General features: G+C 41.4%; 1 protein-coding gene across 1 annotated transcript in view; it reads right to left on the bottom strand.

The window, feature by feature from the left end:
- Window positions 1-25,537, bottom strand: part of arid3a (AT-rich interactive domain 3A) — a 41,832-nt gene extending 16,295 nt beyond the window's left edge. The window contains exons 1-3 of the mRNA XM_075485645.1: window positions 25,250-25,537; window positions 7,973-8,729; window positions 7,609-7,891 (exon numbers count right to left, since the gene is read on the bottom strand). Of these exons, the coding sequence (XP_075341760.1) occupies window positions 7,609-7,891; window positions 7,973-8,298 (609 nt within the window). The 5' untranslated portion in view covers window positions 8,299-8,729; window positions 25,250-25,537. The remainder of the gene's footprint in view (window positions 1-7,608; window positions 7,892-7,972; window positions 8,730-25,249) is intronic.
- Between the last annotated feature and the right edge of the window lie 2,265 nt (window positions 25,538-27,802).

Below are 27,802 nucleotides of genomic sequence, written 5' to 3'. Positions count from 1 at the left end.
CACTTTTCCTGGCAGGTAAGACTAAAGCTTTAGCAACATAAGTGATAGCTCAGTTCCCATTTAAGCATAAAAGAATGCATAACACTAAAAGCCCAAAAACAAAATGAAGCCCCTATTAATGCTAATAACAGCTTTCTTGCTATGATGTACCAAAAAGATCAATGGTGAGAAAGTTCTATTATCAGATCACACTGGTGCAATATCAGGAGTCACTTTATGAATCTGTACAGAGCCTGACAACCCAAACTTCTTGCAATACCCACACAATCATAAAAGCTCAACTATTATCATATAAACCAGCACGGGCACTTTGAGTGTTGTCACTGCTGACAATTTTGTCGCAAATATGGATCAAATCCCCAACAGAACCTTTAATGATAGAAGAGCGGAGCACTTCTTTGCCGTGCCTGACTTATTGATGCAGAGACTATTACAAGCACATTTCAAAACATGCAGATCTATTTCTCCACTTCTTTTCAGTCCAGTTTTTACTTCACACTGGGACAAAGAGCACCTCAGACCTTCAAAATGTGCTGCTAAGTACCTTTATCTATGTTTGACCTATTTATTAATTGATTCCTTCAAGAATGAAAGCTTTCAGCGCTCACTACCTTTTCAGAGGAATATCAAGGAAAAAGTGCAAAAAATGCACAGCCTTTGTTCAGCTGAATGCCTACCACTGCGTGTTTGTATGAAGGGATGTCAGTTAAGGGTTTTATTTATTGACAACTTGAACCCGTCCATGCTCATCTCTATCGGTGCTTACACAAAGACGCAAGGCTGCAGTTAAGAGTTCTTTGTATGGGGACAAAGGGAGAGAAACAGATGATGCTGCACAATTATAGTTCCTTTTAAAGAAAGACAGGAGACATCAAAATAGGATTCACACGCAGTGGTGCAAAAGCCAATGAAGAATGTGAGGCATTTGAAAGGCTCTCAGCAGCTCACACTTTTATGAAGGCTTAAATCTATGAGGAGGCTTAAGAGTGTAACGATTCAAGTTAATAGGGAACCTGCCAAAATAAATGTAATGCTGTCAACAAAAGAGACAAGAGTCAAATAAAAAGACAGGATGAAAGAGCTAACCTCAGCCTTTACACAATCTTTGTTTACATTCCTGCTCCAGCCCCCCCTCCTGCTCCATATTGAGTGCCTGCCAATTTCCAGAATCCCCATGGCTGTACAGTTTCTGACATCAGCTCCATGCAGCGCGCTAGGGTTTGGACACATTTCAAATGCTCTGCAGTGCTTCACAGTCAAAATGAGCATTTACTACACGCTCTACTTGGCAGCAGTTCAAAGCCCAATGCCAACTGACAGACTTTTCCTGTTGCCTCAGTCACACCTACCCTTTCCCCTCCTTTGCTGTTCCTTTTTCCGCTCAACAGGAAGACTTTCAGAGGTCTTCACAAGCCACCTCAGCCTTTTTTGGCCTTTTGTTGTCGCGATATAACCCGGACCCATTACCCTAGGGTTGTCATTTTTGTTAAGCAATATCAAATTAATCAAATGAAAACTTGCCTGTGCTGATTACTGCAGTCCCTACGGACTGGAGTCACAATAAGTCTGCAGGGATGTGAACTCTGCACGTGGCTCTGCAGTTCCAGATGATTTGCTTTAATAAGATTCTACTACTTTGCTGCTCTGGAATTAATTAACAAAATCCAAGCAAATGGATTGAGAAAAATAAATCAATAGTGGGTAAAATATTGATCAAAAACACGCAAAGTTGCACAAAAAGTTGCAATCAGTTATTCATTAACATGAGAGAGGGGAGAAGATTTGAGAATCCAGGGCCCAAAGGTGAGTATCAACCTGAGAGAATACAAATATAGATCAGTACAAACCTATCGACAGCAGTTTGGGAGAGAGTAGGGGACTAAAACAGGGAATGACGACCATTCAAATAACACTATTTGAGGACAGTTGCAGTAAGAAGAAAGGAGAAAAGTGTAGGTCAATGACATGCTTCAAAAAGTAAAGTTCTCCACTCACTGAACCAGGTACCTGCAAACAAGTCAATACTTTTTTCAACATCACGTGTGTTGCAGGATACGTTTATATCATAAAAAGAAAAAATAAGTCGATACTAGACTATCCATATATCGATATATCATGAAAAGTGCCAACAACATGCAGTGAAAAAGAAAATGGCCTGACTTATCTATATAATGTTACATCATGGATCAAAAGGTTTCCCTACCGTGGAATATAAACTCAACGAGCACTTATCAGATAGCTGTATCAGCAGAAACCTGATGGGCAATCCCAATAAGTGTCGCTCCCAATTGGCTCTTACTCCAGCTTCACTTCCTGTAGTCACTAACAGCCCCCTCCCCCTTCTCCTGATGTGTGTGTGTCTGAGCAATTTAATGTTTAATGCCAACCCCCTCCCTCCATTTGAACTGATCATGGTGAGTGCCATGAATTTTTAAAGACATCCCTACTTTACTGTCCATCTGGGCTCCATCTGTCCAGCTGCTGGTGTTTAAAACAGACAGAGACACAGAAGAGGAGACTTCAAAGGCTGTGCGTGGCCTCTGGACAATTTCTGGCCCAATGAAGATATTGTTTATAAAAAGGACAAGGCACTTGGTTATGGTTATACAACAGCGCTAAAGAAACTACACAAGGATGAAACTAGATTGTCTACAAACATTTTGTGGACAAACAGCAGAGTTAAAGAATTCAGAGTCATCCAGAGGGATGATCAGCGAACTGAAAAATGGCGCTGGTGGAAGAGGAGAAGCTCTGTGAGATTAAGGTGCTTAATGAATTAAAAGAATATACAAATAATAAGTCATTCTTTTGCGCTTCACTACATCTATTACACACATGACAGGCCATCTAGCTAAGCTAAAGTATCTGAAGTAAAAGAGAGTCTTAGTAAACATCAAGATGGAGACATATGCATAATACTAATAGATTATAACTACTAATATTACTGAATTATTTTGCGTATTTACAGCTTAGTAATCAATAGGCAGCATAGACGCACTAAGCAAAATCTGCATTGTGAAAAATTACTTTTTTCACAATTACTTGTTTATTTATTCATTTTTTTTAAATAAAACTTAAGAACTTTTTATTGGCTGTGACTGAAGGACAAGTAAACTTTTCCATTGTATTAGTGCTGGCTAATGGAAGCAGGCGGATGCAAGCTTATTAGCTACAAACTTCAGATCTTTAATAGAAGCGTCAGTATTTCTTGGAAATTAAATTACAAAGACAATGATACTGATGTTTCAGGCGGCAGATATTCAAGTATGGAGGAGGGCTGTGTTGCGTTGATATCCTGAAAATATCTCCACCAGACACACAAATCAGTTGAATTTACAAAATAATCCAACAACGCTGGCATATTTTGATATCCTTATAATGCCTTATCCTTTTTTTAATTCTGCTGCACTCTGCTACGGCTAGATATGATGCCGCTGGCAAAGTGCCTTGAATATTTTGATTAATTCACTTAAAACCACAGCGTAATCAGACATCCGACCAGACAGCACCTCTTGGCTGGATTTAGTTTGACCTTTCAGCTAAAAGTGGAGAGAGACGAGGAAGGTGGCTGGGTGATCCACCAGGAATGCAGGTTGGGCTGTGCTGATATATCTTTGCCACACACATCCTGAGGCAGATCTCAATTAACAGTTAGGCTTGTGTGCCTGTTTTTTTTTTTTAACAGCCCACAGACAAGCGTGAGCATATTTTCTTTCAGCGGATCCATTTACTGAACTTTTTTTAATGTAAGATTCACTTATCTTATAGCTTTGTTTTATCTTGGGTTTGCTGAGAAACAGCGTCTGTAATGCCACACTGAGACATTATATACACATTTATGTACCTTACACATGACAAATTTAACATAAGAGAGAAAAGGACAGTTTTCAGTTAGAGGAGCTCTTATGCACCAGACTGATAGAGGCTTGTAAAGTCTCTGCTGAGGATCTGAGGTTCCAAGTGACCACATTATCACCCTCCATCAGGCACATTCCAACAGCCTCCACCCACCTGGCCAAAATAAACTGTACTGTCTTAACCCTTTCCTCCCCACCCAGTGGCTTCCAAAGCACTCGGCCGGCACACGAACGCATATCAGAGCACATGTATTTTCAAGTAATGAAGTTTTATAATTCTGGTAAAAATTAAAGAAATAGAAAAGACATAATTATCTTAATGAAAAACAACTGTATTAGGCTACGCATTGCTGTTATGAAGACTGAAAAGTGAAACTGTTGCTGTCTACTGTCTGCTCTTTAATAAACAATCAAAGTATTTTCCTGCATACATGTAAAAAAAAAAAAGAAGTAAAGTAAGAATATGACAAGTTTGGACAGATGGCAGCATGTTTCCATAACACTGTGGTCTAAAAGCCGGCGGCAAACTACCTTTCCCTAAAACAATACAAGTAGCTCTTTTGTTGACCTGCTGCCCCAGGCTCCAGTTAGACAATGAAATACGATCACAAAAGGCCAGTCAGAGAAACTGTTCTGTGAATGTCAGTGAGGAACTGTTACGATAAGTGCTCGGGTTCAGCTCCGCCAAAACTCCCCCCTCCCATCATCACGCTCACACAAAAAAGAGATACCTGCGTGTGTGTGAGAAGGTATGACCTGGAGCGATGGCAAAGATAATGTTGGATGAGAAGGCAATAATGTTGAAATTACTGTAAGAAAAGCTTCCTCACAACTGTTCTGGGCACAGTCAGCAATGAGAAAAAATCCGAGCCTGGATTTCAGTTGTCTCGATGAATTGCAGGAGTCCAAAACAATTCCCCGTCTTCTTTCTGAATCTCTCGGCACAGTCGATTCCACAAGAGCGCTTCCCCATTTTAGACGGGCTTTTTGTGTTTTTGTGAAATTTAGCCAGCTTTCTTTTTGCCATTCAGTGGACATGGACCTGAGTACAGTCACATGACCGATGGGATCAAAATTAAATTAAGTCTATATTCACCCGTCACTTTTCGAACAAGCTAATGCAGCTTTGGCCTGCAGTAGCAGAGATGATTACCAGAAGAAATAAATAAAAAAATGACATATAAAGGAGTAATTATTGGCCTTCCCTGAAGACCTAGACAGCCCAATGGGTTTCCCATTGGTGAATGTGAGGGATTATCAGTGCGTAAAGTTAACTAGCCTCAGCCGGTTTTCCCTTCACAGGGCCGACAAAAGCTTGACTGTTGGCAAACAGGTGAGACTCTGGAGAGCTGTGTTTGACAATAATATACAGATAAAACCAGCATCTGTGCTCAGACTTTTAAGGAAAAATGAAGATATAATAAAAGCGGCCTCTCAAGCTCAGCATTTGTCTAAAAGCAACATTTTGGCTGCCCTAAGTTGAAGCTTAAAACGTCAGCTTTGCTGACCTTCAAACCTGCATTGTAATTCATATTTTGCTTATGTTTCATGTTTGTGCCAAAAAATTATAAGTGCTGCATTTAGTCACGAGCAGCCTTGGTAAGCATGTCATTTTTTTGATTAGGGTATCTGCGTTGCGAAAACTTAATGTGCTCAGATCACCATAAATTACAGATACTACTATATAATTTTAGAATTCACAAATAGCTTGTCAAGCAATGTGAATGTGGAGGTTTACACTGAAACTGCTAGAAAAACTATGGTGTGCTCATTTAAAGATTATAACCTTCACATGACAAGAGAAACCACAAATGTTAGGCTCAGAGGAGAAAGAAGAGGCAAAATAAAAATAGCCTTCACCAAATAAAGTAGGGCAGAAATCAGCTATTTTGATGCATGGGGTTAGAATTATCAGGAGAAAGACAGTCTTCATCTTTACAGAGTGATTTCAGCTTTAAATAACTGTTGTAATCAATCCAGGCAAAAACAGTCCTTTAGACTTTAATCCTGGATTCATGATATTCTAAACTATCAGCATTTTGTATATTGAGGGTTACTAAACCCCTGGACATAGATATTTCTCTGTTCCCTACAATGCATGATGTCAATTTGATTTCAGATCTTTATCAGCAGTTTCACAATGCCTCTTTTCTGTTTCAATGTGTAGCTTGATGATATAGGTTTAAATCAACACTGGATTACGTAACACTGTCTTACCAGTCAAGATACACGGTGTACTTATTATGTAACTGTCAGCTGCATTAAATGCGAGCTTGCGTGATCCACTGCTGACAGACACGTCATGATACAAATGTGCCTTATTTCCCACCTGACACATGGAAACCAACTGATCAATTCAAGGCATTTGCACAAAGCCTTACAGAGGGAGGGGTGGACTATTTAGAGAAGCATGGAATGGTTTTTTAGGAGAGTTCTATTCCATTTGCTCTGTAATTACAAGAAATTTGCCTTAAATTACAGAATTTAAGTTAGGCTTGATTACGAAGCACATGTAGGCTGCATGCAACGTGGCAACGATAAGTTACCTCCACCATACTGAAGGCATCAGTGATGAACATTCATGAAAAGCCTCTTGACAAATCCCAACCAGTTCTCTGTTCTAAGAGAGTTAAGTAACAACTTTAGATCAAAGTCAAACTAGTTTCTCACATTGTCGAACATGTTTGATGCTTGGAAATATTGCAACAGGCCACGATTGTGTTTGCATTTCAAGAGTGGCTTCCATTACGTAAGCCGTAATAAGCCGCGACATAAAATGGTGGCTCAGTGTAAGCCACACACATGCAAAGGGAAAAAGCTTCAGTAATCTCACAATACAGAAGTAGTTCATTAACAAATGAAGAGAAGGACTTTATGATAATAAAAAGAAGACCTCCGTCAGGCTCAAGTACATCTGTCATTTCACTTATTATGGGTAATGTGATGGGTTTTGCTCTCACTCTGCCTCTGACTAAATTTAATCAAATTTTGAGAAGAAAAGTATTGTTGTATGAGATGAAATGACTGTTGGTATAAACATAAGGGAGACATACAATATAAGGGAGGAAAATTGCTCTCAGGAATCCTCAACAGTAAGCCGTGAGTAGATTTTACTTGTTCCTTACGGTCTTTTTATTGACAACACCCCTGAATTTATTCTTAGCTGTTGACAGTCTTAAGTCTCTACATGTAAACAGCCCGTCTTATTTCACCAGGGCCTCCCTCATAATATCCAGCCCACTGGCATGTTTACAGTAAACTCCAGCATGGTAAAGCTGTTAAAATGCTCCCCAACCTGCCCTTCCCCCTTCCCCTAACTGCTCCCCTGACACTCTCTTCCTCAGCTCCAAGTTCCATTCAATACAAGAAACATTTTTGACTCCTGGGCCACTCATGTCATATCTGAGCAGGAACTAAGCTGCTTCACTGGAAAAAAAACTTGATTCCTTTACATGAGAATTTTAACACATGGACCTTAACAGACATCGAGTGGCAAAGGCAAACTGAAAAGCCTCAACTTTTATCAACATTTGGCTGGTGACTGGTGTTAATTTCCCCACACAGGTCAGATTATATCATGCGCTGCTGAGAAAGTTCCACGCAGCTTTGACGTGGGGAGTGCGTGGGCCATATGTGGCTCAATGGACAACAACATTTTTTATATGTGCACTCTCCTGGTGTGCCACAGCAGCTGACTTTCAGTGACTTTCTCACACATCAGAGGCGCAGGATGCCCACAAAGTGATCCTACCTGTCTGAACTGCTCCTCATATGTCCATTCTCCATGATCCTGCCCACCAAGGTGGCTGTGTGTAGCGTGGGGAGGCATGATTGCAACGCGGGGCTCCTGCTCAACACTGGGGCGGACCTTCAGCAGCTGGGAATGGGGGTGGAGCTGGCGGTGAGGCAACAGGAGAATGCCCTTCCCAGGGGCCACAGCATCGTGGCCAGTCGGCAGACTTTCCTCTGTCAGGTCATCGTCAAAGTCTTCTTCCATCTCACCTTCAAAGTCCTCCTCATCCCACTTCCGTTTGCTGTGTATGTGTATTAGAAACAGAATGTTGTTTGAGAGACGTTGAAAAAACTTTAAGAGCACTTTGGAAAACTCTACTTACATTTGCTCCTCCTCATCTGACCCCATCATTTCCTTGTATTGTTCCTCGCCTTCATCGTTGTCATCGTCTCGCTCCTCCTCACCGCCGCTGCTGCGCTCTGACATGGGACTGTCTGATACCCTCTGCAGCCCGGCCGCTGCAGCACGCATGGCTGCCAGTGCTGCAATCTGGGCCTGCTCTGCCTCAGGCACCGGGCTCCCCATTGGCTCATCACCTGTGCGGACCTGAGTGTGTTGGGCGGCTGCTTGTTGCTGTAGCTGCTGCTCCATCAGCAGCTTGGCCCTCTGCTGCCTGTGCAGGTTCTCCATGACGGCCTGCAGCTTCATCTCTGGGGAAAGTGGCACAGCGTTCAGCGGCCTTCCTTCCCCTCCTTCCCCCGCTGAAGGAGCACCAGTTGGGGGGCCGGGCCAGGAAGCAACAGTCGAACCTTTTCTCAAGGAGGAACAACTACTAACTGCACCTGTGATGGAGCAGCCAACAGCTGTCTGAATGTTTGAAAGTTATGGTTATGTGGAAACGTGGGTCCTTGAGGAGGAGTGGAAGGAGGGAAAGGGGTTGGTAAGAGCTCTGAGACATGCAGTCAGGGGCCGGGGGGTTAGTGGGGGGGGCCGCAGGTCTTGAGACAAACGCCTCTCTTTTGACTCAATGGTTTTTCCTGCAGTTGTGAGGAAACGGGTGGCGGAGCTGAGTCGTATGGTGTTCAGTGAAGCACGAGCTGTAGCAGCGAAGGTAGACTTTGCTGACAAACTACAAAGACCTAAAAGAGAGAAAGAACAGCATGGTGTCAGACTGATAGTCCCCTATTTTCTGTTAACATCAGCAACATCAGCTAAAGGGCGAGAGCTTTTTGCTGTAGCAGTGCCAAAACTGTTAAACCACTCCCCTCACAGCATCAGATCAGAAGAAAATGAATCTATCTTCCATCTTTTAACTTAAAACATCTTTTATACTTTCCCTGTGATTTGCTACTGAAATAATAATCTTATAAAAAGCACAGCCTTCTTCTGGCTGTGTTGTAATTTTGTTGCTGCAATCACACCGACTCTGTTCCCCTTTCTGCAACCAGCATGTCTTATAACTTTCAATAGATAAATGAAGTTAATGGCTGATACTGACAGTAAATGTCCAGAGTTTTGTTTGAAGAACTTGATTAATCACTTTTAGTTTTAGATGATTACCAACAAAAAGATTTGTGACTTGCAGGACAGCAGCCAACTACAGCAATGACTACAGAGTCGCCCTGTCAACTCAAATCACAAATTTAAAAACTGCAACAGAGGAGAAAATGCTCAATTTCACACTGAAAAAAAAAATGCAAATTTCAAAACGAAATCCCTGTGACGCATACACAAACAGTCCCAGAGATAATATCTGTGGTGCAGCATGTGCAGGATTACTCAGACAAGAAACAAATCAGACATACTGCTCACACAGAACAAAATGTTTTAAACTCAACAAGAGGAAGTGAAATCACAGGAAGAACAGTCACTTTCCTCACCTGGTTGACTTTGAAGTCAAGATAAATTTGAGCTCCTTCTTAAAAAAGAGCCATATCAAACTATCCCATTACCACTGATATAGTTTAAAAAAAAAAGAAAAGAAAAGAAAACACAACTGACTAGTGTATTTCAAAATGTTTTGTTGTTTGTGAGAGATAAAGTGGGGAGTTTTTCTGCAACATGTGTGGGTGGCAATAGTTCTCCTACACACCTGCTCCAGAATAGGCGCAGGTATGCAAAGCAGGCTTTACCATAAGCAGACAGCTCCGACTCACTGGTATCCAGACAGTCTGTTCCTTACAGTGCCACAACACAACCACAATCCTGGGTCACAGGGAAGCTGTGCTCTGATCAGTCAGGTTAAGATAAGAGATTCACACAAAGCCAACAACGTGTGGGAAATTCGATTTGAGGGCAGGTGCTGGACATGCTGAAATATCAGTCATGACAAGAGCCGGCGGTGACTGTGCACCATCACTCATTCAGCTATGCTGACTCATACATGAAGAGAAAGATCCCTGAAACCCACAGCTGCCGCGATCTCATTATATTAGTTCACTCTTAATGAAAGCAGGGATGATAGTCTTTTATAAGGTAATGATTAGGTGTGCGTCACTTTTACAAGCTAAACTATATTTTCGTTTTAAGGTGCGGACTGACAACACAGATATTCAATAATACCTATTGATGTACAATCCATTGTTATGCTTGTCTTCTGAGAGCTTACGCCTGCCGGTATTACAGCTGACCACATGCATGACAGTCCTTGAATAAAACACACTTTCAAAAACAATCTTTGAGTCAGCACACCTTCAAGGTACAACCACCCTTCAAAGTACGATCACACCAAGCCATGCTGAGCTACCTAAAAAGTGACCACCACAGCACTCTTTACCGACAATAAACCCCATCATTACAATGGGCGGGCTGCTTTTTTTTCTCTTGGGAGAGGAGGGGATATTTTCCCCTGCATGTCGCTCACTGGAATTACACATAAACCTTTACTGGAATTTCACAGCCATAGTGGCATAATCACACTTAGGCATGTTAAGAGCAAAAGGAAAAACAATACATACCCTTCAGGTCCAAGGTTTCTCCCACTAACAAATGAAATCCAAGAGATGCAATGCTTCCAGTCACAGAAAATTAACTACTTTCCAAAGAAATGGATACTTAATGTGAAAAGAGGCTACACTCACAAACATCCTGATTAACACAGCTGCTCTGTAAGCAGAGGCTCTGCAAAGCACGTTTCAAACAAGAGACACTTTAAAAAAAAAAAAAATCAGCTTATGATCTAAATGGAAAATAACAGCTTGTGCAACATTACATGAGTCTAACTCACCTGGAACATCAACTTACATTTACACAATATCAGTAATCTCTAGTTGCGTAAAGAATTGGGCACACAACAAGTGACATACCAGAATAACACGCTATATTTGTGAATGCTTCTCCCCTTGGGGTAGGTACTGATAAAATTTAGCTGAAGTTAAAGGGTGGCTCTGTAGCTGTAAGTCTAGGCTTTGCTCAGGCTGCAGTGCCCCCAAGGAAGATCTGATCAGGTTTGCAAGAAGGATAGAGAGTAGCTGAATACAAGCCAGAGGTACAAAACTGTGCAGGTGTGGTCTGTAGAAAACATAGTTAGTAAATATAAATATCAGTCAGAAAATAATAGACAAATGCATGCATTTTTCAGTGTGTAAAAAACAGTTTTCATACCTGAAGCTCATCTCTAAACTGGTCAAATTCTTGTGCCACAAAAAGGTACTTCAAAAGTCTCAAAGGTATCAATTAAATGTCACAGAAAAACAAAATGTCACATCCATTTGTCTAGTCTGAGTGAGAACCGACCGCTGTCCACAGGAGAAATATTTCAGTCACCCCATGGTATGGCCGTATACGTTATTGCGCAAGGACAGAAGAGCTGTGAAACTCATATGCTTCTTCAGAGGGTGAAGGAAGTGACAACTGACAGAGCAGATGCAGCGGACAGATTTTCAATTTTGATTCGCCGCATTCTTAAAGGGCAACGGAGACACAACTGAACATATGCTGTTGTCAGACGGGAAATAGCACCAGTGAAAGCAGGATTTAAACATCATACCAAACTGGATCTAGTTCGCCTTTAAGGAAGTTTGTCTATAGAACAAAACATACCAGTTGGCTCATCGAAGAATCCAATAATTACTGGTAGAAATGGACTATCCAGTAATTTTGTATGAAGTGACAGATTTACTTTAGAACAGCACATACACTCACTGTGGAAATATTTTTATGTGTACCATTCATCACGTAACATTTAAGGTAGTGTCACACTCAGTCACGCAACCCAGGCTTTTGCCAAGAGCAGTTCTGCCACTGACACGTCTCTTTTTGCATGTGTCATGTATGTAACTTCAAAGACAGAAGTGATGACAACAAAGCTGTTGTGTTGAGCCGAGCCCTCGTGTGCAGGGGGAAGCAGAAGTGGTCTCTTTGTTTCATGCCACTGTTGATCACAAGCATCATGATTTCCTACATGCTAGATGTTGCAAATTCCATTGCGCCACTACACATATTCTGCACGCTTCCCCAATTTAGTACCCTAATTCTTTAGGCATATTTGGATGCTCATAACATCTTCATATATAATTTCATAAGACCAGTAAGACACTGTGTTAGTGCAGCTTATGAATACCTAATGTTTTTTTACTCGAGTGCCTGACAGAGACGGTCACCTGTAGGTGCCTGAGTGGAGGCCAGTTGGTTTAAATTACAACCAGAATCTTCAGGGTTTTCTTTAAACCGAACACAAACGTAGCTGGTCTCTCTCAGGCTACATTTGTGCCCAAGAGATGCAAGTAACAGGTAAAAACACACATCCTCCAAATGCACCCAAAAAAAATATGTGTGCAGAATGGGAGTACGAGAAGCGAAACAAATGTTGCCCGCAGCTTCACTTGAAAGCTTGTAGAAAACTCTCTTTTAGTCTCTGCCAAAAGTCTAGGAACAAAGGCTTTTAGTTTGTCAAAGTGATAACATCTTGCTGTTTTAGTCTAGTTTTCTTTTCTTTTTTTTTTTTGTTCTGTGACGCGAACCTCCAATTCTAAAAATCGGTAAGGGGATAGAAATCTACTGGTTTACATCTTAGCCATAATACCAGGTACTGATTAACGACTTTGGGTGTTAATAGTGCATGACAGAGACAATCTACTTACCACATGTCTTTTGGGTGCAACTGCTGTAAAATGGCCGTAGGCTTCCTTTGGTATCTGGTTCTCACACATTAATAGCCAGGCTTAGGTTAAAGTGATAAGACGTTTATTACCCAGACCACAACATGCGATGCAAACAGCAGCGAAGCAGTGTTAGTGGCCGGGGCTAAATATTTATTTTTTTCCCAAAAATCTGCTGAGTGTTCTTTTTACTGCAGCCAGGGTTGAAAATCACCATCATTTGTGTAGTTCCTTAATGTTACCAACAGCCGTTATTTGGAAATGCTGCTCTGCAGATGTCTGAGTAACTTTCTGAGAAATGGACAGAAAACTGGTTTAATGCTCAGCCTGTTGTCCTCCTCTGACCATCAAAATGCTCCAGACGTTAATTTACACCAAACAAAGCATATCGCTGTTTTTCTCCATCACTTGGTAACTCAAACAGCCAATTCACTTGGTTAAAAGGTCTTAGTCCAGATGAAGAAATACCGAGAAGAGACGAGAATAACAAACCTCCACATTTTTGTTCCCACCTTTGTGAATTCTTTCTCAGCGTGCATCAACATTATAAAACGTGGAGTCTTTTACTCTTCATTTTAACAAATCATCCACACTAAACTGCACAAGCTTGCCTCCAAGTCAGTGTTGGGCATCTTTTTCCAAAGAACAAGTGTAACTCCTGCTGAGAAGGCTGACATATGGTGACTTTTATGGGCAACCATCTGTTTTAGTGACTGTGAGGAGCACTCTTCACTTAAAACAATATAGTAGAAGAAAAAATAAGTTTAATTGAAAGTGTTCCCTGTGTAATTGCTGCGCCACCTCAACACAGCCTGTTTGTTTCCTGCCTGACATGCCGTCTCTCTCTCCGCCACGTGGCACATTTTCTCGTTTGAATCAGTAAAGTTGCATTTTAAGACTCAAATACACAATTGAGGAAAAACATATAAATATAATTTATACTTTAAAGATAAAATAATCAACAAACAAATGATGAAGTATCATTGGGGGGAAACACTGAACTGAACTGCAAGTACACATTTCTGCATCATAAATTGCCATTCAGTATCACAGACTATTCTACAAAGAGCCATGCAGCACAATGGCCATCTATTCTTGTGGCACACTATGGTATTAAAACATCTACCAAAAGCCAGGTTCACACTACAAGATTTTAAGCCACAGACAAATGCTGGGGGTTGTAGACAAATGGCTAGGGTAGCAGGCGACTCTTCGTTCGTTTGGCGGTCACCAATTGCTCTGAGAGAATGCTTCAAAGAGGTGATTTGTGAGGCTCACAGACAGGTCTCAGACGCAAAACCAAATATCTAGCAAGCTGAATATTTTGGAAGAGTTGGCAGGTAGTTGTTGACTGAAATGTTGGCTCGAGCTACAGCCGGTGGGAGCAAAAGAGACGAGGTGATGGGTCACAAGAGGAAGAAACCTGGGAAAGGAACACAACAAACAAACATACATCAAAGTGTGAAAGGAGAATGGAGGAGTAAGAAAGGTCTACGTGGATGAGAAAACTCCCTAACTCGTAGATGTTTCCAGAGTGAGATGTGGGGAGAAAGTGCCAGTCGTCTTCAACATTCAGGTGAGCAGAACAGATAAATCAGGAGCAACTTGTATGATATTGTAACACTAATGGTAAGACAGACTTATATAGACTAGATAGATGAGTCTGGGGTTAATGCAATGAGCCGAAGACATTTAAAATCATGCTGTCTGAACTTGGCTTGAGTAAAAAAAAAATAACAAAGAACTTCTTCCATCAATTCATCTTTGCACAATTTGCACTGAATCGCAACCAGCATTCAGGACATCTGCTCAGAAAATTTGCCCATTTCTTCTCGTGGAATTGAGAAGTCGTCACACCTGGCTGTTAAACAACACAAAGAGTGAATCCCTGAAGTCGCAGCAGAGGACTGTAATACCTCTATATTCCTTGGAAATTGGAACTTGGAGTTGGGAATGGTTCACACCCAAGCCGACAGCAATCCAGTTGCAAATTAGAGAACCAGTGGGAGTTTTTTTTTACTGAACCAGGTAGCTTTACTGGGATTACAAAGTCGATAAGAATGCCTTATGCAGCATTTTGAACACAGAAATACCACAGCAATATATTCACTGATAGAAGTTTCTTACCTACCAGACACTTGGAAATTCAGGCTACGGCTACACGAAAACGAAACGAGGTTTTTTTTAAAAACGGGTACGAAAATTCTTGCGACCACACGGCAACGCTGCTGTAAAGACTCAGGTCCAGACGAAAACGGATGAAAACGGATGAAAACTATGAAACGATGCAGTACACACGCTACACCTCTAGGTGCGCTGTAAGCCACCCCCACCGGTTACACCAGAACAATAGAAGAAGCAATGCGCATGCGTGTACGCCCCTACTTCTACCAGCGCATCACCTGTAAATGTTCCTTCAACAACGCCGCTGTAGTTAGCAGTGTCTGCAGCAGTGCTGCTATCAATGTTGTGGGGTCCATGATGATCGCTGTCTGTCCTTGTTGTGTTGTCTTCTTCTTCCGGATTTTGAATGGAAGCCACTTTTTGTTCTGGTCACTGACGTATGTGTATACGTCACTGCGTTAGCCATGTGACTGACTGACGCAAAAACGTTTTCGCTGTAACAATGGAAATGTAACAACCTCGTTTTCAAATCTTCCCACTCTGGAACCCGTTCTCAAAAACTATCGTTTTGGGGTAGTGGGAACGCCGGCTCCGTGTGGCCGCGACAGCAAAACGATAAGAAAAAGTATCGTTTACAGTGAAAAACGTTTTTGTGTAGCCGCAGCCTCCAGAGCTCAAGTGGAAAGCACTATAAGAACCTTAGGGCTCATATAACACCTTAATTGGCTAAAGAGAGACCACCTGCTGAGCAAGGTGGCAAGAGACTATCTGTGGGGGCGGGTAGAGGAGAACCAACTGGCACAGAGATGTCAACTGTTGGCTAAATTAAGGATAAGGTCGAAACAACGAGAGCTAATGGGTTAATCCTCTTTTATTTTTCTAAACACACATTTGAGAGGTGGAAGATTGCAAGGTCTGAGCAAACAAGGCAGAGTGATAAGAAAAAGAACTAAGGGTCTAATTCCAACGAGATAAAAAGATCCACACCATCTCGCACACGTGCACATATATACATTTATATAGGAAACGTAGCATGCAAAGTGAGTGAAGTATAGCAATGCCACAGTCCTTGAAACAGGATAATTCATCCTTGTGGCCTGTTTTTTTCCCCCAAGATCCCATTAATAACTAATGAAGCACTGGGGGTGCGGCTCACCCAGGCCCACATGGCGCTTTCAACATGTGTGTTACAATGAGCAATAAAAAAGGGAAGCTCAACAGAGATATAAATACACAATGCTTTTTACTCTGTGAGTTTTGTTTTCATGTGTCAACACCAGAGTAGCTATTCAACTCCATTTCAACTTTTGGAATGAAAGAGCTAATTTCCTTTTATGTACTGAAAGAAGAGACCATCGCCTGCCTGATAAAGCCACGTGGTCTGAGAGGAGCTGGGTGAGGTCTTTGTGAGACCTGAAACTGGGTATTAAAATGAACGTCTGTCTGTTCTGCTTCACCGAAAATCACAGTCAGATTCTTAAAGTGGTTATCAACTGTTCGTCTCCATGCTAAGCGCTTGCTGGCGTCTCTTCTCTTCTCTACATATAAATCAGTGTGGGTGATACTGTGATGTCTTGGTTTGAGTTTCCGTGGGTGTTACATGCTGTAAAGTCCTTTCTTTATTAAATTAGGTACCACTCATTGATTCTCATGCAACACATGTTTCGCATAAGAAACAAACCAAACTGACATGGAAAACATGCCTATCACCACTATCGCTGGAAGATTTGAGAGCCAACCACTGACGCATTGTCAGCCATTGCCAGTAACATGCTGACAAAGCATGGTATACAAAAGCTGAAGACATTTAAGAGGTGCCAAGTACCATTTTTGGTACACACCAGGTTCCTCATTTGAGTGTGACTTGAATTCAAACACGTAAGGCTGAATCTCTCCATTATTTGATGAAAAGTTTTGTCAAAAAAGAAAAACAGTTGCAGTAGATTATTTCTAAGTCCAGTAAAACATGCCAGGAAGGGAACTTTTAATCATTCCCTTTAGCTTTATAAATACCGTGAGTTAGTTAGTTATCTGCGTGCTGACTTTTTAATGTCATTTATTTTTGTCTTTGTTCAGTTTTACTTCATACAAATTAAGTGATAATGAAAAAAAAAAAAATGAATGATTATTCACGCCCCTAATTTCAAGCTCCTTAAGTCACTTTATTCAAACTTGCTAATATAAAGATGTTCAAATAGAAGGAAGACAAAAGTATTTTAACATGTAAACTGGCTGGATTTAATGGTGTGAAAAGGCAATAATTTATCTCTAGGGTGATCATTTGCTTTATTTATGAGCTTTGAGCTCTAAGCTGGATATAAACATGTCAGTATTTGAAAGGAAGAGCACAGGGAGCAGCAAGACTGTAGCCAATCATCATCATTTCTACATTAACAAAAAGGGGGAAACAGAATAAAAGCAAGAAGTTGGTCGGTGGTGCTGGTCTTGATTATGTGACCCTCTCTCACATTCCTTGCAGCATTACCTCGTAAGGCACTAACACAGGCTCCATTGAGCGTCAGGGCACCAACAACAAGATCATTGAGGAAGTGTCGCACAGGCTGGTCACGCATTTTCCACTGACCTCTTCCAGCAAGCCGAAGCAATACAGCAAGTCAAATCTGATTAGCCCCAGCTATGCCATAAATTAAGTGGGCATATAGCAAAAATAATCCAGTGATTCACTTTTCAGTGAAATCTGCAGCCATATATCAAGCAGCAGAGCTACACTGTGCATGCGAGTGAGGCTAAAAGTGATTTGTGTTACTGTTGTGACCACATTTACGATCTTTAGTGCTCTAACTCGGGGTAAAAAAAATATACAGAAAGCAGATTTAAGTGTTTCAGAAAGAATTTCACTTGGAAAAAAAACAAAACAAACTTAAATGTCTGATCTAATTTAGAGAGCTACATGCAGAGATAATCTAACTCAACTAACAGTTGAGTTAGATTCTGGCAAGCAAGTCTGAGCTGTACAGAGCACAGCAATATCCATAATTGAAGGTTTAGGAATCCAGATGCAACTGCAGGACTGTAGGACATCATTTAACTGGGACAACGGGGCAAAGCTGGAGGGAACACCTCTGGTGTTAAAAAAAAGGCACAATACATCAAATGTGTGACCGAACTACAGACATAACAGACCCAGAATTTCACAATGTTCAAAATCTTAGCTGGATTAAAAGGGACCAAAAAACACAAAGGAAAATACTGGAGACATTTCTGCATGTTAGTTAAGTGCTGCTTTAAGTGAAAGCAGCCCACAGGGAAATGTAAATAGAACATTTGAACTCTATATATGGGAGCACTTCTTCTATCCACAGGAAAAGTCCTCAGCTGGAAAGTCGAATGAAAAAAAAAATCTCTGCTGATTCAGCTGAAATGTTTGCTGCCTATTATGTCTGCCACCTCACTCGTGGATATTGACCTCGCCATGTTACAACTCCACCTAAAGCTCGACATGGAGACAGTAGTATTATGGGAGCAGACATAAATCTCATGTGATGACAGCTCTGGTGAGGAAGCACGGCCCATTCTTAAGGAGCCCATTGCGGTAGAACAACCACTGACCAACATTGTTTTAATGTTTAACTCTGTTTTGGCTCAACACAACTGAAATCCATCCCCCCCTTTTTTCCTCTTTTCTATTATGTGCAGTTCTATCACAAGTTAAGAAAAACCTATTTCTGAAACAACAAGGCCAACACAACCAATTCAATCTAAATAGATTGCACAGGATCACGTTACTTTTGTACAGCTGTTACTGCATACATTAGCTTTATGATTCTGCTTATTCTTTAACTTCTTTGTTCTGTGGCTTCCTTTTACACCATGCAGTCGGCCTTCACACACAACTGGATTTCAGGTACATTATTAAACTACTTTAATAGTTCTTTAACTGGGGGATTGAATGCATTGTTCATGGTTGCTGTGAGGCAGGATACCTCAGTTCTTGTGTACCGAAGCTGCCTTTGACATGAAAAACTAAGGCTCAGGAGACAGGCTGCATGTTGCAGCATGTACAGCTCAATGCACTGCTGTGGCGGTATGATGAGAGCTCAGCTAGTGTGGGAGAGGTGGAGTAGGCAGTTTGCATTTTTCATTGAATGGTATGAAAACTAGATTAACTTGTTGGTTTATATGGTGACACTGCGGTCACGTCATAACATTGTGATCTTTGACAGCCGAGCCTTTTGTGCGCACAGAGGTGATGGATGAGCAGAAATCTTAGATAAGGTGTTCTACTTGTTGTACATGGAGGCATCCGAAATAAAGATAGTCTCCTCTATGCTTGTTAAAGTTACATGTGCAGTCGCTCTGCTTATTCGCTCACATGGAAAATGGATTTGATCAAATTAGGTTTGATTGCTGAGGCAGGCTGCCACAGCCTGCTGCCACAAATATAAAACACAAACGCATCGTGTTTGACGGACATGTCAGCATGTTGCAGCTGTGTGCTGGTATCTGGGCAGACTACACTAGCTGTCACTGAACCCGGCGTCAGCCGCTGACTAAACACATAATACCTACAACATAGCAGCCTAGTTCAGGAACTGCAGGGCATCCCAAAACCTCAGACCGTTCCTTCCACCTGCGTCACCCTCAGCCCAGATGGGATTCCCCCATGACGCCATCCCAAGGAATGAAGTATCTTGTGAAGTTTTTTTTCCTGCATTTTTTGGCCGAATAACAGACATTCAGCACCTCACGTCATGCAGGGCCTTTGGAGAAGAGTAGCTTTTGGCACAAGAACAGCTGAAAGGCAGCCAAACCACGATGTTTCACTGCTTCGTTAATGGCAGGAAAGCTTGTGGAGTGGAGACAGTGCAGTGATACAATACATGCAGATATTTACACGGGTTAGTATTGAAACTTTCAATGCAGTGCTTAAGCTTAAGCCCACACCCTAAAGCCTCGAAGATGGATTTAAATAAAGAGAACCTAAAAACAGCCCTAACAGCCAACTGGAAGGATTATACTCCAGTTTGATTGTTAAAAAACAAACAGACCTGTCCGTCTAGTCTGTGCAAGTTTGCCTGTTATTAATGTACGGCTACTAACCAGTTTAGTGGCAAACTGCCAGTGACTGCCGCTCAGTCAGCCATGATGCCCAAAGGCAAACTCGGTACACTATTTACATATTACACTTGTTCACCAGACACCTTTGGCCTGAGATCACGCTTGTGTGGTGGCAGGTAACCAGGTGGATCGCCGCTGCTTCATGAGATGACAAATTTTGACAAACGGAGATAAGAGTTCACAAACAACACTAATTTGTCAGACTACAACTCTGGCTCTAGATTAGATGAACTATTTTTACTAGATCTTTGTAAGAACTCAAGTTAGTTCAGGGGCCTGTAGACAGAAGGAGGAAGACAGAGCATATACACAGCAAGAGCCCCAAGGAACCGTGAGCACACAATATCAACAAGACAGAAAGCAGACAAACGATTATCACCCAAAGCCATAAGAAGACACGTGGTTGAGCAGCAATACGTGAGTCATTCACAGTAAAGGCTGAGTTATACCTCTTTTAACTGCCCTTGCGCTTGCGTCTTGCGCTTGTGTTAATGGCTCGAGACGTTTATGCTTCATTTTGCTTTGCCGGCGCTTGCGTGTGCTGCGTGGCGATTCACCGCCAGGACAGTAGGTGGAGTAGCGGGTTTTTTCAATGACAAGCCTACTATGATGAAAGGAAATTCACAGCCAAGTCTCTCTTCGACTGGATTCATGCTTCTTCTTCTTCTTCTTGTAAATAGCCGGTATTTTGTCAGATTTTCAACACCTTGGGGGTCTAAACGACTACTTTCTCGCCTGAAAATGTTTCAAATGTTGCTAAAGTTATATATTTACAGAGTTTATAGCTTAAGGGAAATCAGCTTTTCAGGCCGGCTGATTTCGGCTCGGGCAGGAGTGAAGTGCACTGTGTGTAAACGCTCTGCATGCTGTCTGATCGATGAGTATGCCGTTTTCAAGTAGTAGGTTTCGAACACAGCCAGTGGCTTGCGCTTGCGTCTTGCGTAAAGTTTAGAAAATTGAAGCCTGGTTTATAGTCGGTAACGCAAGACGCAACGCAAGACGCAACGCAAGCCCTTGCGCGGTTGCAAGCCCCCCCTTGCGTGCTTGCGTGTGTCACCTCAATTTTCTAAACTTTACGCAAGACGCAAGCGCAAGCCACTGGCTGTGTTCGAAACCTACTACTTGAAAACGGCATACTCATCGATCAGACAGCATGCAGAGCGTTTACACACAGTGCACTTCACTCCTGCCCGAGCCGAAATCAGCCGGCCTGAAAAGCTGATTTCCCTTAAGCTATAAACTCTGTAAATATACAACTTTAGCAACATTTGAAACATTTTCAGGCGAGAAAGTAGTCGTTTAGACCTCCAAAGTGTTGAAAATCTGACAAAATACCGGCTATTTACAAGAAGAAGAAGAAGAAGAAGCATGAATCCACTCGAAGAGAGACTTGGCTGTGAATTTCCTTTCATCGTAGTAGGCTTGTCATTGAAAAAACCCGCTACTCCACCTACTGTCCTGGCGGTGAATCGCCACGCAGCACACGCAAGCGCCGGCAAAGCAAAATGAAGCATAAACGTCTCGAGCCATTAACACAAGCGCAAGACGCAAGCACAAGGGCAGTTAAAAGAGGTATAACTCAGCCTTGAGGTGACACACGCAAGCACGCAAGGGGGGGCCTGCAACCGCGCAAGGGCTTGCGTTGCGTCTTGCGTTACCGACTATAAACCAGGCTTTACTCAGACACCTTACTGATATTGGGTTTTCATTTAGCTCTTTCATCTCTGATATGATAAAAGAGCTGATTCCTTGATACACTGGCAGGAAAGCCAAAGATAAGTCCCACGAAAGGGTTTCAACAGTTCTTGTTTAGTTTTTTTTTTTTTTTTTTCATCATTGATCTATCCATCTGCTTCAGAATGGAGCTTTATGTTGTGACATCACACAACAGCAAGCATGAACAGTCTGTGTACCCTCAAATTAAGAAGTCAGTTGTCTTCTTTGACAGATCTGTGGCTTTTCTCGTTATTCCGGGCTTTATGATAAGCAGAAATAACGTATAATGGGACGCTTTGGTGCCAACTATAATCTTTGAAGTGTGCAAAACAACAAGAAAAACTGTTTTCATGGATTTATTTGATCATAAGTGAAAAACCAAGACATTTTTCAACATACAATGTTATCTTCTTGATAAATGATGAATGATTTATAAATATTATAGCTACTGAGTGTCTTTCAGGTGACCAGCTGTTTCAGCATCAAAGCTATTAATTACATTATATCGATTCATAGTTAATTTACAATACATAAAGTAAAGCGTCAACTGCTTTTTATTGGAGCAATATTTCGGTTCCTGCTGACATATTCACCTCTATGTCATCCTTTTCCAACAATACTTAACGACAGCAAAGAGACAAATTATATAACCCGTGCGTCCACTACACCAAAGATGTTCATTACTTCAGAAACTTGCACTGAGTAACTCATGCAGCTTTAAGCCATCATTGTTTAATTCTCCAGGTCCTGCAATACACGCAGTCATGTGGTGTGGTTCATACACTGAGACATCAGGTCAAGGTCTGCCACTATTTCAACATGCCCCTTTGATGGGAAACCGGGCAGAAGTTTCTACATTAAAAAAAACACAACACAAGCATCAAGTTCTTCAAACCAAGGACAGCAACAAGTGTCTTCAACCACATTTCATAACAAGCAGTGTGCTCATTAAGTCCAGCCTACATTATGCAAAAGAAAGGGGAGGCCTTTTAAGACCTGAACTTGATCGCCCTGCCATACGTTTCTAATCCACACCGGGCCAATCACAACGGAAATGCCCCCTGCCCTACCCCCACCCGCTTGCTGCGGCAGTATATTTCTCCTCTGGAATCTCTGGTGCAGATAGCCAGTGCTGGTCAGATGAAGCGTACCATATGTCAGATTGAACCAAACAGATTAACCAGGCTTTTTTTTTTTTTCCTTCTAAGGTGATTGGCGCACACTGGGGTGAGTGTGTGATAAAGGCCAGGAAATCTCTCTTAAGATAGCGCCATGTTCTGCAATTTATCAGCTGAAACTTTCTTTTCCTTCATCAGCCACAATCTCAGACAGACGCCAGCACAACACTTTTCGAATACTTTTTTGGGCATAAAAAGCCAAAGGTTATGGTAAAAAAATAAAATAAGCTTCCAGGTCTCCGTTTTAATGCTGTCTTTTATTTTTCTTGCTGTCCTTCAACACTGCTGTGAACAGCAGGTGTATCACAGTTTCATAACTGTATTCCTGTGATCTCAATTCACCAAATGAAAGAGATCATGGGGCAATATATCATATAGAAAGAAAAATCCACTACTTGCTTCTTTTTTTGGGGGCCAAATGTTTGCATCTTGACACTTTAGATGGGACCACACAAACTCCACTGACACACTGACACCAGTTATGATTGCTCTCAGAACATGAATGTTGAAGGTCATTCTGACAAAGAACCAGGAGATACGTGACTTTAAAACAAAACCTGCTTCCTGTGTCAGCACTCTCCCACCCCCGCTTCTTGGTGAAAAATCTAACACTCGCCACATACCAAATGCCAGGCAGTTTTGGATGTGGCTGTGAGGTTTATCAACTTGTAACCAAGCTGACTGTCAAAATACAGTAAAGGAACTCCCATTTGGGATGAAATGTCTGCTGACTCCTTTCATGTGGGCCGACGTAATAAGGAGGAATACTCAGCTTGATATACACTCAGTGGATTTTCTCACCACCACACAGCTGAGGTCGTGAAAGCAGTTAGGGTTGTGTGTCCATCATTCCCCACACATGTTGGACTTGTCTCTAAGATGTTTGGACTTGTCGTGATGTCAGCCATTGAGAATGGAAGCAGAGTCTTTTGTCCACATTTACTTTGCACTTCCAAAGAGCATTTTTAAACAATTTTATCAGCACGGGAGTCGTTTTCCTTCACCTATGTTTAGCTAACATGTTTAGTTTCCATCCCTATTTCCATGTCGTTTCGCAATGTATATACCTTCTGCTATGGTTAAATGACATCATCCGCTTATCTGAAGAAGCTAAACTTCAGGAACAAACATTTCAACAAGCATCTATTGACAATAACTTTGTGGCTTTGGTTGCTAAATCAAACAGCACTGCAGAGGGCACATGAAAAAGTAGAGCCCATTAAGTTAGAGGAGGGGGTTTGTTGGATTTGTAGAAAGAGGGTGGGGGTTAAAAGTGACAGAGCGCCTAATCTAAAACTAACAGAGGCATAAAAAGAACAGATAAAGATGATGAAACTTTTAATCACACTTTTTTAACAAAACAAAAAAAATCAATCCAACAATTACATCTTCATGATTTTGGCAGCCCTTACTGTGAGGAGCTGAAACAGCCACCAAACATTTAAGAAAAAAGAGAAATCTCTTTTGAATCAGTTAAATGATTACATTTTTTAACCATTTATATGCTCTCCAAGTGAAATTTAACATATTCTGGTTTTAGTCCCGTCTTTGGACTTTGTAGTTATGACATTAATATTAATCTATTTATTGCATTTACGAAGTAGATAGCATCAACAAACCCCACAAACTAGCTCCAAATTAATTCAAAAAGACACTTTTAACTCTCTGCCGAGACCCACAAGAGTGACATATGGGCAGGCCGAACTTTCCCTCAGTCACATGCACTGGCTTTTATATCCAACTTAAAGGGCGATGTGATGTTGGCTACTTCTGTTACACAATCTAGCAGTTGATATTTAATGACGTTGTAAAATTCAATTTGTACCGGATTGTACCGGACGCGCTGCCACCGTGAACATTTTGCATGTTCTGATAAATCTAACCTGCCATTTTGTTCTTACATTTTTAATAGCAAAACACACCGGTTTATTCGTGATTAGTCTGTAGCCAAAGCAGCGGTTGATACTGTAAATAATAATCGTGTATTGCCAACTAAAGAAGCTGGCAAAGTTGTGATTTTCACAGTTTGTTGATGACAGAATATCGAGTTAACGGTCATAATTCCAACGTCAGCCGTTTGTACAGTAAACGCAAAAGCCTATAAGCTTTCTTTTACATACGCTCACTTTTATTGTGTTTCACTGGTTAAAAAAACATTGACATCTAAACATTGTGATGATAATCACACGCCGACTCCTCTGTAACATTTTACAACAAGAAAGTGCTTTTCCACGCAGCGTAAGTGACTCGCGGCAGTTGAGTTCATCCGCTACCTTTGCAATAGGTTATTGATCAACCATTTAATAATGTCGAATCAATTTTTCAAAGCTGCGCCCTTTGAATTACCAGTCACACAAGACGGAAAAGAAAAAAAACGAAGAAGCCTCTTTAATATACACATTCTGAAAGTCACCACGGCATAAATAAAGCAAAAGGGGAAATAAAAGAGAAACGTTGACTTACCACATCGGCTTCCGTTCGATTTTCACACTCTTTGGAACCGGAAGAAACATTCCTGTTTTCCCCGTCTCTGTGAATCCCGAGTGGCTCTGCACGATCAGAGAAAACGGCACCGAAACGACGAGGAGGAGATGACGCTCGTGTGTGTATCGGATAAAAATGAAGTGGTTTCATGTGACTGCATGATATCCACGCATTTCTGCTTTCGCGTGTAAATTGTGTTTTCAGAGTTGGAGTGTCGCTCTGAGACACACAGACCCGAGAGAGGCGTGGAGAGTCTCTTCGGCCTGCACAGTCACATCATTGGTTGACAAACAGCAATCAGATGCAAATTCCTAACCTCTGAATCAGCAGGGGCCGGCCCCCCGAACACCCCCACCCCCTGCAGCGGGTGATGTCGGTAAGTGCAAGGGTGGGAACTGTAAAAGGGACTGGGAGCGGGGTACAGAGCTGGCTCCCTGCATATGATGCACACCCAACCACACTGTTCATTTAAAAAAAAAAAAAAAAAAAAAAAAAAAAAAATCTCCCTGCAGAATTTCACACATTAAAATCAATGGATAAAGCTTAGTTAAAGTAGCAGTACAACTCCAAGTACCAAGTCAAAAACAGATCCCGGCTTAGATGTACAGAAAGAGGAGTAACTTCTGGCAAAATACTCCATGTTGCCTAAGTAAATTGTATTTTGCATACCCATCAGAGGTGTTTGGAATTAAGTATAAGCAGAAACGGTGGAACAGTATAATACCTACCAAAACTGTAAAAATGTAGATCCTGACAAGTGTGTCTGGATCTCCAATAAGTCATAAAATAACTAAAAGAGCAAGAAAAGTCACACACCTAATATCAAATCAATCTGCTAATGTTGTGGAGATGGATCCATGAAAGATACCCGTCACAAAAGTTTGAGCGATTTGATGAACTTTTTTTTTTTTTTTTACGTTATCTGTCATATGACAGGACAAAGTGTTAATAGCTTAAACAGCCAAAAAGCAAACACATTAGCAGATAACAAACTAGTCGTTAGCTGCAGGACATTAGTGATACTTTCTGTCTTATGGCTCAAATGAAATGCAGCTGAAAGAAAAATAACAGTCTTTGGATAACAGTACACATGAAGACATTCACTCACCTTTAAGGGACTCAAAAACAGTAGGCTAATGTATAATATTAAGGGTAGTTTTTAGATCAAATTCATACAATATAAATGAAATTTATGACATTTATTTTTGGCTTATATTGATATTTAGTTGCGGCCCCTGTGAGAAATAATGTTTTTGGTGGCAAAAGTGCGTAAACAGCGAAACGCAGCCAGACAAATTCGATTGAACTGGCTTTTAATGTTTCAATTTTGTACAGCTGGGGTTAATCGAGATGAATCGAGATCATTTGTTGTTTCACTCTAATTCCCTCAGCGTCACAACAGTCACTTTGAAAATATGAGGGAGTGTAGGGGAAGTCGCTCAAACTGAATGAATGAGTCTGAAGCGGATTGATTTTTGACCAGAAATAGAGGATTTTTTCATGTCTCCACAGCGTTGGAAACTGTACGCTGTATTTGTAATAATAGGCTAAAAGTTGATGGACCTGAATTAAAAAGGTGCTCATTCGGTTCTCATGCTTCAGCAACGCAGAGCAGAGCCTTAAATCCTCAAACTGACTGGTGTTTCGATGTTAAATACCAACAGCCCCCCAGGTCAAACACAGTGAGAGACCCAATAAACCATTAGAGAATGGAAAAACAAGAAGAAATACCACAGTGTATACAAAAGAGCATGTGGTGAAAACGTAATATTTTGACTACAAGCAAAGGAAATTAGTCCTTCAGCAGCAGGTGAATAAAACTTTCCGTCTTCATCTCTGAATTGAAAAGCCTCTGGCCGCATCGTCCGTTCCCCCGTATGATTCTTACCATTTATAAGACTCGGCCCGTGAGTGCTGACTGCTCAGTTGTTGGCCGCAGCTGTCGACGAAAATGAAGAGCTTGAGATATTTTAAAATGGAAAACCAATCCTCCATCTGCCTCATCAGGCGAAAGAAGATCTGGGATGCATGTGTGTTCGTCAGCCCTGTCACACTGACAGATTAAATTTAAAATTAAATGGGCCTCTGTGGTGATGACAACTGCAATTTCACACTTGATGCCAAATAATTAAAGATGACTGATGCTAAAATGAACCTCTGCCAGGGTGTGGTGCACAATGAAAACGACTGCTGTCATAGCCACAGTGATGCAGCCACTCAAATAACTACTGAAACATAGTAGGTAAAACAATTAAGGAGGTCAATTACAAACGCTTAACACTTCAGATTTATATTTAAACATTAAAACAGTGTTATAGTGCTTTAGTGCAGGGCACACTTTCATATAAATATTTATATCTGTGACAGTTGAGAGACAAATGAGGGATACATTTGAATATCCTGTTCAAGGCTTTACACTACAAACAATTTTAAGGCTCAGAATAGCGTGTAGACTTAAATCAACACGGCACCCAAGAAGGAAATAAAATTCGGAGAAGTAACCCTGCTCATCTCATCTATCCTGTGTTTGTC

Source organism: Odontesthes bonariensis, chromosome 15 (genome assembly GCF_027942865.1).
Source record: "Odontesthes bonariensis isolate fOdoBon6 chromosome 15, fOdoBon6.hap1, whole genome shotgun sequence".
In the NCBI taxonomy this organism is placed as follows: Eukaryota; Metazoa; Chordata; class Actinopteri; order Atheriniformes; family Atherinopsidae; genus Odontesthes; species Odontesthes bonariensis.
The sequence above is the reverse complement of the archived record's forward strand: the minus strand, read 5'-3'. Positions and strand labels throughout refer to the sequence as shown.